Source organism: Leuresthes tenuis, unplaced genomic scaffold (assembly GCF_036924035.1).
Source record: "Leuresthes tenuis unplaced genomic scaffold, fLeuTen1.0.hap1 SCAF_4, whole genome shotgun sequence".
NCBI lineage: Eukaryota > Metazoa > Chordata > Actinopteri > Atheriniformes > Atherinopsidae > Leuresthes > Leuresthes tenuis.
In genome coordinates this window covers 24,483,094-24,500,269 of record NW_027325358.1, presented here as the reverse complement: position 1 = coordinate 24,500,269, position 17,176 = coordinate 24,483,094, and the positions used below count along the sequence as shown (strand labels likewise).

The window sequence follows — 17,176 nt, the reverse complement described above, 5'->3', positions numbered from 1 at the left end:
TGTGGTTAAAATAGAAATAGAAAAATAGAATTTTACTCTCTGGCCGTCACATGTCATGTCAAAACAATGTCAACACATTCAATGATTCATTATGCTGGATAAGTGTGGCAGGTATCTAACATATTCAAAGAATATCCTGCATCTTTGGAAGTTTACATTTCTGATGGTTGTATGCAATGTTTGGCCTTCTCAGTTAAGTGCATTTTTATCTGTTTTTTTCAGTACCCAACATTAATGCATGTAGACAGCAACAGGGAAAAGTAGAATAAATTTTGCACAAACACTGGATAAGTGGTGACAGTTTTCTGTCTAATTAATGAAAGAAGAAAGACAATAGGAAGATATATTCTGTAGGTCTGCAAATTAGACAATTGATGCTGCTCTTCAGTCTGGGAAGGGTTATAAGACCATTTTTAAAGCTATTTGTAGTCCATCATTCTATAGAGAGAAATATTATTTACAACTGGAAAACATTCAAGACAATTGCCAATCCTCCCAGGGGTAGACTTCCAGCAAGTTTACCAAAAGGTCAGACCTTACAATGCTCAGAAAAACTGTAGAATACGCCGAGAGCTGCAGCTCAGACTCTACAGGCTTCAGTTAGCATGCCAAATGTTAAAGTTCATGACAGTACAATTAGAATAAGGCTGAACAAGTATGGCTTGTTTGGAAAGTGCAACAATGGGAAAGTCTCTTCTCTCTAAAAAGAACATGACGGCGCAAATAGGTTTGCAAAGTTGCATTTGAACGGACACCAAGACTTCTGGAACAATGTCTTTTGGACAGACCAGATGTCTGGTCGAAATGCATCTCACCGTGTTTGGTGAAAACCAAACACAGCATGTTAGCACAAAAATCTCATAACAACTGTCAACCACAGTGGTGGAAGGGTGATGATTTGGACTTTTTTTGTTTTGTTTTGTTTTGTTTGCAACCACATGACCAGGACACCTTGCAGTCATTTAATCAACCATGAACGATTCTGTTTGCTAAAGTATTCCATAACCAAATGTGAAGCCATTTTCTCCAACAACCAAGCTTGGTCGTAAATGGGTTATGTAACAGGACAACAATCACACGCCACCAATAGCCACAACAGAATTGCTGAAAAATAAAAGAATCCAGGGTTTGCAAAGGTCTGGTCAAAGTCTAGACCTCAACCTGGTTGAAATACTATGGTGGGGCCTGTGAATTATTTCCCACAGACTTAAACAAACTGAAGCAACATTGTAAAGAGGAGAGAGCCTGAATAGACTACATCATTTCTGCCAAATGTTGTTCTCCAAACGCATCCTTCTTCCCTATTTTGGCTTAGTTTTATTAGTTAGATAAATAATGACACAGTGTAAAATGTTATATGTTATTGCTCATCATTGTAATGTTTTTATAGATTGTATTTCCTCATTTTAAGATCTGGTAGGGACTTTTTAATCTCTTTTTTCTTATCATGTCCTCAATGCATAAAACTTTATAAATTAAAAAGTGTGAACTTTCTTTTACACATGTCATATACTGTTGAACAACAAACTTAATGTCAGAAAGCCAATGAGTCCATTGTTATGAATGGTATGATTTGGTTTAGTTGTTTTTACACCAGTGACTATGTGAATAATATTGTATATATCAGTGAAAGGCAAACAGTAGGGAGGAAGTGATTCACAAGCTTTTAATTTTCAAAATAAAATAAGCCGTTAAGCTCTTGTACGCGGATCAAACAGGACTGTATCATCATTTCATAAGAATAGTTTGGCTCAAATTGTTCTCCGTGACTGTTCACTTCTGGGCAATAATAATGACGAGAACACATCCTTTAGAGTTAAGTAGCACACAAATGTGTGTTTTGTTTCTACTTCCGGGTTATACAAGTGTAGCAGAAGCAATGACATTGTACCAAACATTAAATAAGTCAGTCTGTCGAGTGGCAAACACTTTTATAATCTACATGCTTTTAAACCTCAGTGAGCACTGGCATTGCCGTTAACATGTCGTCTACCGGTACAAGTTTCTCGGAGGAGCAGCAGCGCCAAGCAGCACAGGTAAACACCTCGATAAATGTGCTTAATCTGAGGTGCTAACGTGTTAGCTAACGTTAGCCAGCGTTGACTTTGGATGAAGCCCAGATACAAAAAGACTCACTACACCCTCTGTTTAAAATCTTATCAGTCTGAGGGTGGGACTGTTTACATTGGTTAAGTTATCTGGTGCCAGTTGACTAACGAAAAGTTACATATTTCAGCCAGTTCTTGAGTTTCTTCATTATATATAAAGCTCCGAGCACACGTTTTTGTTGTGAATCAACGTTATATAAATTAAATCAAGTTAAGTGAACCCTCTCTGATGATAGCGTGAATGTTATGGGGGAAAACTGAACACGTTCATGGCACCTAGATTAAATTCAGCCGTCAGTTATCGTAGTTTAACCCTCGGAACCCAATTATGTAGCCAAATAATGGTCCACCTCGTGAAAATAACTGTGGGGAGAAAACATGAGGAACATTTTAAATTGTAATGCTGGCCAGTACCCCACCACCACTTATTATGATGGCCACTGTGGCCAACTATAAACGTTTAGTAGAATTGTCACCTTTGCGAAAGAGCGAGCAAGTAGAAAAGTATCATTTGAGGCAAAGATTATGTATTTGAATGCATGAGATTTCATAAGTGGAATTGATAAAGATACAGGTGATTTAAGGAATAATTCTGAGAAGGAAAATCTTGAAGTCAGCATCTGATCGAGTAGACTAAAAACCAATAAATGTAGCACTGCAGTGAATGAGAAGCAGTATTAAAATGTACTCTCAAAAGATGAATAAATAAATTGGGGTGATGGTTTTTATATATGAACTCCATATAAAGCCCTTTTTGTATTATGTGTGACAAGTCTGCATACTAAGTAGGCATTTTCTGATATCTCAGAGTTTATGTGACGTTAACACAACTTTCACATCAGCTTTTGAAGATCAGAGGAGCAGTGTGTGGCAGTTAGTGACATCTGAAGCTGCAGATTGTAACCAGCAGAGTACAGAGACGAGGACTGCTAAAAACTAAAACCTGAGACTACAGGATTCTTGGAGCCAATATCCATCCATCCATCCATCCATCCATCATCTGCCGCTTATCCGGGGGTCGGGTCGCAGGGGCAGCAGCTTGAGCAGAGAAACCCAGATGTTCCTTTCCCCGGCCACTTCCTCCAGCTCTTCCGGGGGGACCCCGAGGCGTTCCCAGGCCAGCCGAGAGACATAGTCTCTCCAACGTGTCCTGGGTCTCCCCCGGGGTCTCCTCCCAGTGGGACGTGCCCGGAACACCTCCCCAGGGAGGCATCCAGGAGGCATCCTAACCAGATGCCCGAGCCACCTCATCTGACTCCTCTCAATGCGGAGAAGCAGCGGTTCTACTCCGAGCCCCTCCCGGATGACTGAGCTTCTCACCCTATCTCTAAGGGAGAGCCCAGACACCCTGCGGAGGAAACCCATTTCGGCCGCTTGTATTCGCGATCTCGTTCTTAGTCTCGTTCCATAGTCTCGGAGCCAATATGGTATTATTTTATATAGATGTATCTTGATGAAGGAACGTTGTGAGGATCATTGTTTATTAAGTCTCCAGCGATGTGTTTCCTTAGCAACAGTATAAACAATTGAATCTGAGCTGATCTACTGGATGGCACCGTTGCTGGATTACTTTAAGGCGCTTTTTATCTGCATTGTGTTCTGTTGTATAAATTTATTGTGCTTGATTGATATTTGCTAATCAGATATTGTCAAAAAAGTCAAATTGGCCTCTCAAAAGCCAGCGTTTGATTTATCTTTTATGTGCTACTGTACAAACATGTGGGAGTGACAAGTAAAAAAAACAATAGTTTTGTATTTTTACATAATTGTACACAGATGAAAATATGGCTTTTAATATTTTATAGCATCTCTACTAATAGATCCACTTTAAATCCTACACACTACAGCTTTCAAGACTTTTCACTCCAGTAGATAACTGTTTATGTGTTATCTGCAGATGCCAATGGGTGCGGACTACGTCCCCACAGAGGAAGAGAAGGGGGTGTTGAGAGAGTGCAACCAGGAGAGCTTCTTTTACAGATGTAAGTTTTTTGTCTCGCACACACGGGTCAAGGTGAATACTAAGTTCAATCCAAAACATACAGTCCCTTAGTGGCAATAGACAAAGAAATTTAGCACTTCGAGGCCAAGTTTTACAACATTAAGCAAACAAATGACTATTTTTGTGACAAGTGAAGCTCGGTTGTGTTGACTCTTTGTATTTATTCTTACTTCCTGCGCAAAAATAAACTAAAAGATGCAAACAAAATAGCTTAAATGTCCAAGCAAGTTGTGTCTTGTCCACTCATGGCCACTAAAAGATTCTGTAAATTCTAAAGAATAAGTTGCAGTCTTATAATGGTTTGCTTTCTTCACAGCGGTGCCCTTCTCCATGGTCACCATGGCTATAACTCAAGCCCTTGTTGCCAGAGGTAACATCTATTGTTGAGCAATCAACAACCTATTTGTAGCTTGAATTTTGACAGTTTTTGAGCTTTAAACGGATACATATCTGTTTCAATTTTTAGGGGCTCTGTCCGCATCTCCAAGGTTTGGATCTCTACCTAAAGTGGCCTGTAAGTTCATGATTTTATATCTGAGAAATATATATATATATTTTAAACTGCAGCCTCTAGAACATTTTACAAATGTTTTATCTGTCTCACACCAGTTTGGTAAAACCTTATAGCATATTTTATGAGTTGGAGTTAGTGCAGGACCTTTTGGCAGTATTAGTTCAAAGTAAGTTGAGTTGTTTTTTGTTTTTTTCTGAACACTCTGTATTGAAAAGTCATTTTTGAATCCATTTGACCCTACAGTTGCTGGTTTCTGTGGTTACCTGGCTGGGAAATTGTCATACATGAAGACATGTCAGGAGAAGTTCAAGAGGCTGGAGAACTCCCCTCTGGGAGAATTTCTCAGACAGAGGGCAGGAATGCCTCCGCATTAGTGAGTCGCGCACACACCAGAAATCGGTTCAGTTTTCTGTGTGTACTGGCCTGTTGTTACACACTGTGTTTGTTTGGCAAACCTTTGGATGATTGTCTCTGTCAGCCACAGTCCCTTTAGCCATATGCTGTTTGTTTGCTTGCTTTCCCCTCCTAGTTCCAGTGCTGCCCAGTCAGAGCTTAGTGACCCAAACGCCCAGTCGTTTGACTCCATGTTCCAGTCCGAAAAAGGCCGGAGCTCCATGTCCAGCAACAGCAAAGATGATGGATTTGGCTATAATCCTGAGTCGCCGATCCAAATGGGCAGGACAGATGACTTCAGTGCCCCAGGTACCACATAGAGACATGTACTCACAGTGACTACAGCTCTCGACAGTAGGTCACCACTCACTTTAACTGAACCATAGGACACTAATATTATCTGTGTGTTTTTTAAATGACAATTGGAGTGATATAAGCACGGGCTATACAAGTTCTAAGGCTTTCAAGTGGGCGTGAGGTGAAGATCGAGATTTAGCTATTGGCCTAAATGATAGTAACAGCTGAGAGATATATTTTTTTAACCTATTCTGAGCCATACCGAATAATCTCCTGTCTCTGCCATCGTCAGCCCAGTCATATATGGATGACGAGGAGCCCAAAAGGAAGGGCACCCTCTATGAAGACCTTAGGCTGAAAAACAGGGAGAACTACGAGGTTACGCTCATTCAGAAGGCCGACACAATGATCAAAGCAACACCGCAGAGAGAGCCAGAAAGGCCCAAGAAAGACGGTAAGCTGCTGCTGCGGAGATGGTTGAGGAAAAGTAAAGAGGGAAATATTCAAGTTAATTCATTGTTTTTTAAATGAAATCTGTAAAAGACTTTTATTTCCACTCTTTCTTATGTTGCAGTTAAGAAGAACGTCTACGGAGATGCGTGGGAAGAATGAGTCCTTATTAATTGAAGACGTGATGTGTGCTCTGGTGTCACTGATGACGTGGAACAAAGGGGTCTCAGTGACTGCTTTTCATGTAGCTGTGTGAGATTCTATCCATGTGAATAAAACCAAACTGCTTGATAACTGAAGTGTTGTTGCTTAGACACTAATTTGAATGTACAATCCCTCCTAAACTTTCCTCATGGCATTGATTAAACCCAGTAAAACCTCAGTGATCTATTTATAAAAAAAAATAAAAATTTAAATCTTTAATCCATGAAGTAATCACTCTGCCTTAAAATGGCTTAGTTTTGTTTACCTTTAATTATACATGAATTGATGAATGCGCAAATGAGCCCTGATAATTCTACTCATGTTTTGTCTTATATGGCATTTAACAAACTCATAGACGTGTTAAGAAGGTAAAAATCTTCATTTTAATGGAAATCACAACACTAAAGTCAGCAAACTAGAAAACAACATTTAAGCAAAATTTTACCCCACTAAGAACACAGATTTAAGCATTCAAGATAGTTTTCTTGCTGTTTGTGTTAACCCTTTTGATACCATGACATAAGCAAAACTGAAGAACTATTTACTTGACAACAGCTGAACTTACTGATATTGTGGAATGAAAAATATCAAAAGTCTGTGTTTTAGGGGCATACGATCCAACTGGATTTATGAATTAACTGGACTTACTTGTCTTTTACTACAGTACAAATACAATTTTTTAAAAAAGGTAGAATTTTTCAGTGTATAAAAGGCAGCCATAACACTATGACACTTAGAAAAAAAAATCCTCATTACGAAAGTAACCAAATATTCCTTCACTTTAAATATGGCAAAATTCATATGATAAGACACTACAAAAGCCCACAGGTGTTTCATAACAGTAATATAGAGAAGTCTGGAAGGTTATCCAACAAATGACCACAGCTACTATTGCTGGCCGTGACTGTGACTGTGACTGTGGTTGCAGCTGTGGCTAAAACTCTGCTCTGTAAAATGTCCGTGAGTGTGGCCAAAGTTATGAGCTGAGAGATGCCCGTGTAGATTGTGAGGTGGTGTGTAACTGGACAAAGAGCTGCTCACGTTTGGCCAGCCTTCATATGTCACGGCGGTGGTATCAGCAGTGTTAACGCTGGAAACTGGAGCATAAGCTTGGACTGGGTAAGACCCAGGTGTGGGATTTATTTGTGGAAGCAGGGTCTTCCTCCTCTCTTCTGCAGAGGCAGGGATAAACATGCCACCACTGATGCTCCTCAACAACCTGAATGGCATCATCTTCTCCAGAACTCCAGCCCTGGCCTCAGACACTTCGACAAGGGAGAACCATCCTTTCCCACACATCCAACCAAACAGGATCCCAATGACATTGCAGGGCAGCACGCTGTGAGGGATGAGGGCAGTGCAGATTATGAGGAGTACCCAAGGGAGGACAATGGTAGGGAAGCTGACTCCACACAGAAAAGCTTTGGTCGTCTTTGTGTGCAAGGTCGTCAGAGCCACACAGGCCAGAGTCACAGGAAGCAAACCCTCGGCGCGACTCTGCATGCCGACATCCTGCAAGACATCCAAGAAACTGTAAAACAAGCCTGTTGCGGAGGACAGCAGGAGGAACAGGAACACGAAGCGCACCGTGCCAACACCTTTCTCCACACTGCCACACAAAAACAGCACGGCTGTGATGTTCAGGAGAAGCTGAGCCAAAGTCTGGTGGTAGAAGGGATACAGAAAGAGCCTGTGGATATGTCCATTTTGAAAAACATTCGCACCTATGCTCAGGATGCCTTGAGTGAAGTTAAAATATGTGTGGATACCAAACACAACACAAGACAGTAGGGCCACTCCAACAACCCCGCTCGTGAGAACAGGAGTAACGTCTTTGAAAACAAAAAAGATTTTCTTCAGGTGTTCAGTCGACATCATCTTGAGAAACAACTTGTAACGTCCAGGGATTGCAAGGTAGGACACAAGGTTAATAAGTTTTACCAAACTGAATCATCTGCGTCCATACTTCCGGAAGTATTCCCATCTTCAGACCGCTTTGAGCCGATAGCTACTGTTAGCCTCTCGGATTGAAGGAGTTCTAAAGAGCAACATAAAGGATTTATAGGCAACAGTGTAATAATGACATAATAACTCTTAACTATTGTTGAACTGACTTCCTTAGCAGAACCGGGAAATTTAGCTTTCGATGTTAAAAGAAACTTCCCGTTAAAAGTTTCAAAATAACACTTTTTGACGGAGACTTGTGAAATATTGGTTGGAATTTATTCATACTAGTGTATCAAATACTCGTATATACATATATATGCTCCATTTAAATCAGAAACGGTCAAATCCATATATATATATATATACACGGCAAGATTAAGAGGAAGGCTTAATAAGACTTTCACTAACAACGCTATTTTATTTTGAAGGAAGTGTTACCAAACATCCGTTTTTCTTCTTCTACGGTTCACATCCTGCTCATATGACAAAACTTTTGCTAAAATTAGGTTAGATTGTATATCCATTTGTTCTTCTTCTCGTCCTTTTCACTTGTTTCTTCCTTTACCACTGCTTGTAATTAAGTTAAAGTAGTTGATTTGTGAATATTAGAGAACATCGTGTATTGATTGAACTCCTCAGTAATTCAGTCCTTTTTTTATATTAAACTGCACGTGGACAAATAGTTTTTTTTTATTTTAAATACTACAAACACTCCCTGAAGTAGGTGACATAAAAGCCTTGATTTGGTAGTAAGAGGAACATCGTTTGTTGTTTTTAATATTAGACAAATTAAATATATTTACCCAAGGTTACATTTGTAAATAAATATTGTGCAAATGAATAATTAAGGATTGCTTTCAATTTTACAACCCCTTCAAAATACACCAACAACGATCAAATTTTTTTAAAAAAAACAAAGGTCTGTAAGGAATATTTGATAATTTAATCCGAGTTTTGGGGACAGAAAGTATAGTAATGGATATAAAACGTTTTTTAACTGCTTCTATTTTAAGGTGCAATATTTCAACAGTTACTTTTGAACTCATCAAAAATTAGATGACATCTTTTATTTTCTTCACAAACTGACTTTACTTTAAAACTCTTATCTCCACTTGGATCAGTATATTTTCATTACCACTCAGATTAGGCCATACAGTAGGTTTTTATTAATTTAGATTTTTGTCAATCAAGCCTACGATTATTATGAGCTATTACCATCTCCTTTTATTTGCAAATGCATTAAGGGCCAAAAATGAGCACTATATAGATGAAAATGACAACAGATTTACGACAAACAAACAAGATGCTGACAAATAAAACTGTGAAGAAGCTTTAGTTTTAGAGAACAGATCTTTTTATCATTGCATTATAATATTTGATAATATATATGTTTAATTATAAATGAAATATTATTAATAATAAAAAATTGTAAAAAAGATTTTATTAAAAAATAGAGCACGTAAGTGCGTCTGTCCCCCTTCCGGTGTCGTACGGTTACTGCGGCGGATGTTGATGTTTTGTTTCGGCGCTTGTAGGATGATGTGAACTAGCTGGTCTTTTTTTTCTTGTGGTCATCCGCTCCATTCTGTCTGTTTGTCTGTCTTATTTTTCTCGGTAAGGTTTGACTGTTCAACGGCATCGTGTCTCTCCCGGTGTCTCTGCCGGGAAGCGCGAGACCGAGTCGTGCGATGATGGAGGACTTTGATGAGATCTACGAAGAGGAGGAGGAAGAAGAGGACGAAGACAGGGCCGCGGAAGAACAGCTACTCAAATACGCTCCGGATCCGGTGGTGGTGAGAGGGTCCGGCCACGTCACTGTGTAAGCACACGGGGGGGCTTGTGGGGATATGGAGAGAAGTTTGTCTTTGTCGAGGAAAGAGTAGCAGCCGCGGTCACTGTGGAAAAGCGGCTGCTAACTGTTTTAGCCGCCGCCTGGTGACCTAGCGAAGTCAGCTAGCTGCTAACTTAACATTAGGCTAAGTGAGCGAGCAAATGGCCCTTTAAAGTGGCCGGATACAAACTGACCTGTTGTGAATCTACCACGTAATGCGTAATGTTGTTATTTTTGCCACTGTCAAGTCCAGGTAGGAAGACACTAGGTATCTGGAAGCACTAATTCCAGACTACATTACAAACCCACACGCGCGCACAAACGCACGCATAGGAGTGTGTGGGTGCGCGCACGCGCGTGGTATAGAAGCTAAAGACAGATACTGTTTGGAAATGAAGCAATGAAACTGAAAGCATTTGACACTTTGTAGTAAGAGTTTATTAGGCTCGCGTCGTTCAGTTGAACATAGACTTTGTTCCGATTATTAAGTCTCTAATAACTGATTGATCGATGAAAAAGAGCATCTGTTCAGAGGGGACCGACTAACTTTGGTATTCAAAATGCAGTAGTGACTGTCATAGGAGGAATGATTTGAGAGTGGCAACATAATATAGGGTTCTGGAAAGGCTGCTACCTCTATTCATGCAATTCAAGAAGGTGCCAGATCAGGGTGTTGTAAAATCCAAGTGTCTGCCAAGGACTGATTTGATTTTTATTTGTTTATTTTTGAATGCAGCATTTAAATGAAATGAATTCATTGTCTCAGAAAATGTTATTATTTGGTTCCCTGTGTAGATGGGTGCTAGCAGTTCAAATTAATCTCTTTCCTGATTCGATTTGATTTCTTCATAATTCTGGCTGCGTTGTAGTTACAGATGTGTCTAACAGGACTGTGTTGAGGCCATCTGATGCAATTGTACATCTCAGAAATGTCTGTACTGATGGATATTAACTCTAAGCAACAATAATATGTCTTGAATGCTGGTGGGGTTTGCAGTTGTATCTGTGATTCAATGGAGTGAAATGTTTTGTTTCTTTTTACCCCACAGGTTTGGACTTAGTAACAAATTTGAGTCCGAATTTCCTTCAGCACTTACAGGAAAGGTGAGTTTTGTTCCTCTACAGAGCAAATGAACAGATACAAAATGAGCTATGTCTGCTTGAAAATAAGATGCGATTTTTAATGCATAGACACTGCTGTAGCTACTTTTATTTGGAGAGTGAAACCTGTGGGATTTCTATAAAAACTCCTCAGAGGCCCAGGAGACACGAGGGCCTAATATGTTGTTTGATCGTTAGGCCGCCAACCTCCGAAAGCTTGAAAATAAGCACTTTCTCTAACTTTATCTGGCACACGATAGGAGAAAACCCCTGCATGTCATCCTGTCTTCCGGCTTTACTCTTGGCTCATCTCTCAGCACTTCCCAATGCATTTGTGCACTTGCAGGCTTTCCTCAGTAAAGATTTGAAAAGTTTCAGATTGAAATTCCCCTTCATGCTCACTCCTAATTGAATAAACAGTTTATTTTTACATTCTGCTACTTTTTATGAAATTAGAAAAGGAGGTGTATTGTAATCGTAGAATTTAGCAAAAGTCACATTTCTCACGTTGTCACAGGTGGATAGACTGAGGATAATGTATTGATCCCATGGCTGTTGGAGCATCTGTAGCTGCTTCGATTCCATTCTTCTTCGACTCCGCTTGTTCAAGTGTCCTTGAGCAAGACACTTCACCTCACATTTCCTCTGATGCAATCATTGGTGTGTGAATGTGTGTAACAGAGAAAAGAGCGCCGTGCAGCCTGAAACGCTTGATAGACTGAGCCGTGCTGTACGTGTGTGTGTGTGAATGTGGGTGTGTGTGGCATGTGTTGTAAAAGTGCTTTGAGTGCTCAACTAGACTGGAAAAGTTCTTTGTAAGTACGTTCATCATGAAATAGTCACGGCAGGTTAATCTGACCACAGTTAGCCAAAGTTTGTCAGCCGATCGTGGACAAACTGTAACACCGTATCGAGACTGTGGTCTGTGTTGACGGGTCTTGAGTTTAAGTGGTTTACAGAAAACATTGTACAAGAACCACGATGAAGAAATTCTTTCCGGATGTCTTGTATTGCAGGCACTCTCTGTCCTTGCCACACACACACACACACACACATTTTTTATCTGCTGCGCCTTCTCTGAGGTATTTTTATAACAATGTAATTGCTATCTCTGGCATGTCTCCTGTTTATGGCAGGTTTAACAAATAACAAGCTAGTTTGTTGCTATAGCTTGCTTCCAGCATAGCCAAATGCTGTCCTGTGTTGCATTTGAGAAGCCCTAAGTCGGTTTCTTATTTCTTTTCATCATCTACAAAAAGATCAAGTCCACAGGAGGATTTTTAAAAAGACTCTCCAAACTATATCGACTCTGACTTGGTTTAGTAAAACGCTGACTGGTGGCCAGGGGGAGTGATTGGGAATGCTGTGAGTTGTCTGTTTCTGGGTTGGTTTGCAATAACATAGCTTTACTTCTCAGAAAATCACCAAACATTCTGTTTATATCCTGTCTGAGTTCAGTATCTGTACCGTTTGTGACATTTTTATACTAGCTTGATAAATACATATTTGAAAATGAAAAATGCTTATTTCAGCCACTAAACAGTACGTGGCACATCCAGTTTAGTCTAATGAGAGCTGAAGCCTCCTACACAGCACACACGTGCAGAAACACACACGTCACATTCGCTTTTCACCAGTTAATTTTTTGTGACACCTGTTGCATTTTCTTTTTTCTCTGTAAAGAACACAAAAGAAAACCACATAAATGTGAAGTTAAAGCTGAAACTGTGTTGGAGTTGTAAGACTGTGGGCTTCCTTCAGGTGGCACCAGAGGAATTCAAAGCCAGTATCAACCGTGTGAACAGCTGCCTGAGGAAGACGCTCCCGGTGAACGTGCGCTGGCTCCTGTGCGGCTGCCTCTGCTGCTGCTGCACTTTGGGATTCAGCTTGTGGCCCGTCATCTGCCTCAGCAAAAGAGTGAGAAAACCCAGCACACTGTCCTGCGTCCCAGACTGAATACTGGTTCAATAACAATAGAAACTGACATAAGTTTTTGCCTTCCAGACGAGAAGATCGATAGAGAAGCTTTTGGAGTGGGAAAACGGTAGACTTTACCACAAGGTGAGCGGATATGCAGTGATTGATTGTGAACCTTGTTGAGATTAACTCAGCGTTTGCCTGATCGTTATCGCCCTCTCTTTGCAGCTGTGTTTACATTGGAAACTTAGCAAAAGAAAGTGCGAATCCAACAACATGATGGAATATGTAAGTATAAGTCGTGAGCTCTGTATGTTGTGTTGGAACCTCAAACAAACAACCAAATTAGTTCTTATACATTATGCTGTATATAATGTGGTTAATAATTCAGTGTTTCCTCTCACATTCACTGACACACAACATAGGTGGTATTACGTGTTAAAAGTATGAAATAAATTGATTTTTATTAACTAATCAAGTAAATAAGTCCAGTTTCTTTATAAAGCACAGCTGATACTGAACCATATAGATGGCTACAAAAAGATGAAACGTGTGTGTATGTTTTTCTTTTGTGGTTTAAAATCTCATTTTCTCCTTGACTTCGACCACAGCTTGATGAAAGAGGCATCTTTTATCTGCCAGAACGAGAAGTCTGACCATAGTTACACTGTCAGACTTCTCTGTCTGTTTTAGGACGAGGCAGCGGTCATAATCCTGGAAATTGAGGCATTGAAGTTTGTAAAAAGTGAGCCAAATAAGCCCAACGTGAAATTAAATTCGATTCTAAATCAATTAATCCCAGAAGGAACATAAAAGTTTAACTTTGTTTTTTATTCCTTTTATGTTTAAAATAAAGTGATAACTTGTTTTTGGTCATTTCATTGTCTTTTTAATAAGGAAACTAAACGTACATTGAAATCAAAAGGGAAAAATCTGATTTACAGCTTTGCCCACGGTGGCCATTGTTGGAACAATCTGCACCACTTGAAAGTGTGTCCTGCACCATGTAGCATTGAAACACTATTCCCTGACTTCACACTAAGAGTCTGTTTCTTTTCCCACTTGCAGGTAATCCTAATAGAATTCTTACCTAAGATCCCCATCTTCAGACCGGATTAGCCCGACCGCAGCTGAGCTCAGACTTCGCTGCTGCTCGGCTCTGTCGCAGAATCCTGGTGGCTGAGTAACCGCTCCCCTTGAAATATTCCAATGTTGGTGTTTACATTGGTCCTCCCTCTTTTTTCTTTGACTCTTGCCCTCACACAGACCTTATATACATCTTTGTTTACAAACTGAAATGTCCCACGCAGTGTTTTTGGAGTGGATTCGATGTCGACTGGTGCGCCATGAACCTGCTGCTGTCTTGCACCAGTTCATGGGATGTAAGGGGAGAAGCAGCCGTGGGCAGTGTTATGGATTTAGGAACGAACACGTAAGACTGGACACTCCCACTGAGTTATGTGTGAGAAACAACTGGAATATATTGTCACCTTTATGTTCCGTGACCTAAGCACATGGCACAGACAGACCATGATAAAACAAACACTTTCATATATCACATCCTGTCGACTTCACCTGCAAAAAAAAATACACCCCAGTGCTTTCTGAACAGTTGGAATGGTGCTCTGGATCCGTACAAGAGGCCGCGGAAGCAACACGAGATGGAACAAAGGAGCCTTCATCCAAATCAACATTGTAGCGGACCGACTCGTCCTACCGCAGCACGCCGGGCCTGTGGCCAGAACGGCTGAACTCTGATGTCGCTCTCCAGCCAGCAAACAGTGACAATCGAAGGCTCTGACTGCACTCTCCTGTGTGTGAATGGCTGTTTGTGCCACACACTTCACCTTATGGGGGTCCAGGTGATGGACTGGCTGCCTGGAAAGCATTTTGAGCTGCGGTGGAGCAACCAAGTTGAGAAGACAGCCACACGAAGAGAGAAATTATTATTATTATTTTTAATAATCCAGATTTTTTTTTACCGTCTTGGTGAAAGAGACTGTTTTTGTTTGCAGTACGGTGTGTGTTTGTGTGGGCGTCACACAGAGAAACAAATGAAAAAGAAAAGAACAGACAAATCGTACATGAAGACAAACTCTCTTTAGTCTGTAAAGCAGGGGTTCTTTGGGATATTTCTTTGCCATAACTTCTTTTTTAAAAAGAAATTCCATGATTGTTTAGTTTTCAGCTGCGGTCACGTGTCAACCTGAAGCACACAATTACTACGTCCTTCACTCCTTTACACGGCCCGCCTCGTTTAACTGCTGACCTCGGATCACTCATGAGTGAGGACGTTCGTCAGGAGAAACCCATTTTCTCTTTATGCGCACGGCTTTGGGTTCTCTAAGAGAATGAAGTGGTCTCTGTACCACGACGCAGGATTACAAAAGTTAGCCCAGAACCAGACTCCGACAGCAGGAGCTCTGGGTGCAAAGTTGCACAAATCAGTGTCAACGACCGCTTTTTCTGCTCAGGCCTGTTGCCAACTTTTCCTTCTTTTAGTCTGACAGGAAAGCTGCTTTAACAGTAAAACGCTCGTTAACAGACTAGCTGCTGAGTGAAGAACCAGAGAACAGAGCAGTTAGCAGCTCGCTGGTGAACAAGCAGCACGGAGCTTCTGAAGATGGAGGCTTCTCCATCAGCAGTCTGCGGACCGACAACAGAACAAGCTGGACACAGAGTTAAAAGATATCAGGCTAATTCATGGAGTGAAAAGAGTTGTCATTGAAGTTTCCTAGCCAATAGCCTTGCTTCATGATCAGGATTAGGTGTTTTTTTTTTTTATTTGTTTTGTTTTAAAGGCTGCTTCCACGTTGTAAATGTGTCATTTTGATTTGATACATTTAACATTTTAAAGGAACAGAGACGCCTTTGTGGAGTAAGGTCTACGTTCAGTTTCTTCCTACTCTGTCTGCACGCCTGTGTCCGAACATCCAAATACGGAGACTTTTTAGGTTATGCGAGTTAAGAATTTTAAAAAAAGCCATCTTGTTTCGGGTCACTCGGCTCAGGTGATTGCGTGGGTGGCACTCAGGGGAGATAGACGACAAAATGTAGCGTTGCAGAAACCTCACCGCCAGGTATGTTCCAAAGTTACACCAGGGTGTCGAGTGGAATTCACAAATCACACATTGTTTGAATAGTTGGAAAAAAGGATGCGTTTGGTGCAGAAAAGTCAGCGCCACTCTTTCCCACGCGTCTGTTCAGACAGCGATGGAAGCACACGGACCCACACAGACAGATGTAGTGTTAGTTTGTGCGTTAAAAGACCCAACGTCACTCCATTGACGCTGATTTGCCTTTTGGTTCCTCTGTCACTTTTCTACGTATCGGATGGGGCTCTGCTCTGTGTGGACCACAGCATGAGGCCGTGTGCATTTACTTGTGGTATGTTTGCGTGTGTCTGTGCACGATGTGTGCAGAACGCTCTTCTAAAATCTGACTGTGATTAAATCCTGTACAGAAAATGAATCTTTTTTTTTTTTTGAGTGTTCTGTATGTGCAAGTGTGTGTGTGTGTGTGTGTGTGTGTGTGTGTGAGGGAGAGAAATGTGTAGATGAGTCACGAGCAGATGTATGTACAATAATAAACTATCAATAAACAAGGTTATGGGCAGCCTCCTTTGTGCCGCTGTATCCTTTTTAGTTTGACTGTTCTGCTTTTCTTCTCATTAGTAAAAGGTGTCAAAAGACTTTGAATCACTGTTGTGTACCAAAGACTTTTAGGTTTGCTGTTCGCCACAGAAGCTTAAATGCTGTTTGTTTTTTTTAAATTCCTTACCGGGGAGTTCTGTACTTGAGTATGAGGGCAGGTGACAACGTTGAATTTTTTGTTAACAAAATGCACCTCCCAACAGGCCACATCAAACACAGTCCACGGTTGCAAGAATTATCCAAACTCGTATGTCTAAATGTTCTCTTGTATGAAATAAAAACTACGCTGAACACACAAAATAATCATTAGATTAGTGTCCCTTACTTCTTTGCAGTCGTTTGAAGTATCACCTTTTTTTTTTCCCCCAGACTCTGACTCTTCCACCTTTAACACCATCTGTTCAGTGTTTTTCTCAGACCAGAACTAAGATTCTTTCCGGACTCAGATGTACCAAACACACCATTCAGTACAAGACAGGGACTGCTGTCTTTGAATGTGAAACAGCTGCATGTTCTATAACACCGATGAAAGGTCAGCAAAGGGACCCAACACTGTGTGCCTCTCCCCTGTCTGTGGCCTGATGTTTTCTCTGCTAATTCGAGTGACCCGACTGCCGAGCAAATACACCACACCTCATATGCAGCAGCGGGGGAAGTGACACTTCTTAACTGAGCCAAAGACAACAAATTAAGGGAAAACTTTTCTGATTCGGCAGATCTGTCAATATGTAAACAACCAGAATGGTATTAAACAAGCCG

The 17,176-nt window shown here is 40.8% G+C and overlaps 3 protein-coding genes across 4 annotated transcripts; 2 read left to right on the top strand and 1 right to left on the bottom strand.

The window, feature by feature from the left end:
- The first annotated feature begins 1,840 nt into the window (after window positions 1-1,840).
- Window positions 1,841-6,063, top strand: LOC140304633 (OCIA domain-containing protein 1). Of its 2 annotated transcripts, none has more exons than XM_072383348.1 (8): window positions 1,841-2,036; window positions 4,006-4,090; window positions 4,427-4,480; window positions 4,577-4,624; window positions 4,868-4,997; window positions 5,154-5,326; window positions 5,607-5,768; window positions 5,889-6,063. In XM_072383348.1, the coding sequence occupies exons 1-8, from the start codon at window positions 1,983-1,985 to the stop codon at window positions 5,924-5,926; spliced, it is 744 nt and encodes a 247-aa protein (XP_072239449.1). In that variant the 5' UTR covers window positions 1,841-1,982; the 3' UTR covers window positions 5,927-6,063. The 2 variants fall into 2 exon arrangements, with proteins under 2 accessions (XP_072239449.1, XP_072239450.1); XM_072383349.1 differs by having other exon boundaries at window positions 1,842-2,036; window positions 5,160-5,326.
- Window positions 6,064-6,287: 224 nt separating this feature from the next.
- On the bottom strand, window positions 6,288-8,116 carry rhbdd2 (rhomboid domain containing 2). Its single transcript, XM_072383851.1, has one exon. It carries the CDS (start codon window positions 7,844-7,846, stop codon window positions 6,857-6,859), a length of 990 nt encoding a protein of 329 aa, XP_072239952.1. The 5' UTR covers window positions 7,847-8,116; the 3' UTR covers window positions 6,288-6,856.
- Window positions 8,117-9,414: 1,298 nt separating this feature from the next.
- chic2 (cysteine-rich hydrophobic domain 2) lies at window positions 9,415-14,354 on the top strand. Its single transcript, XM_072383364.1, has 6 exons — window positions 9,415-9,734; window positions 10,796-10,850; window positions 12,609-12,764; window positions 12,852-12,908; window positions 12,993-13,052; window positions 13,833-14,354. Exons 1-6 carry the CDS (start codon window positions 9,604-9,606, stop codon window positions 13,881-13,883), a joined length of 510 nt encoding a protein of 169 aa, XP_072239465.1. The 5' UTR covers window positions 9,415-9,603; the 3' UTR covers window positions 13,884-14,354.
- Window positions 14,355-17,176: the final 2,822 nt, after the last annotated feature.

Excerpts from the sequence above, each read along its gene's own strand:
- LOC140304633 (XM_072383348.1), top strand. The coding sequence starts at position 1,983 with ATGTCGTCTACCGGTACAAGTTTCTCGGAGGAGCAGCAGCGCCAAGCA. Across the intron at positions 4,481-4,576 it reads TCAAGCCCTTGTTGCCAGAG|GGGCTCTGTCCGCATCTCCA; the intron begins GTAACATCTATT and ends TTCAATTTTTAG. Across the intron at positions 5,327-5,606 it reads AGATGACTTCAGTGCCCCAG|CCCAGTCATATATGGATGAC; the intron begins GTACCACATAGA and ends TGCCATCGTCAG.
- rhbdd2 (XM_072383851.1), bottom strand. The coding sequence starts at position 7,846 with ATGATGTCGACTGAACACCTGAAGAAAATCTTTTTTGTTTTCAAAGAC.
- chic2 (XM_072383364.1), top strand. The coding sequence starts at position 9,604 with ATGATGGAGGACTTTGATGAGATCTACGAAGAGGAGGAGGAAGAAGAG. Across the intron at positions 12,765-12,851 it reads TCATCTGCCTCAGCAAAAGA|ACGAGAAGATCGATAGAGAA; the intron begins GTGAGAAAACCC and ends TTTGCCTTCCAG. Across the intron at positions 12,909-12,992 it reads ACGGTAGACTTTACCACAAG|CTGTGTTTACATTGGAAACT; the intron begins GTGAGCGGATAT and ends CTCTCTTTGCAG.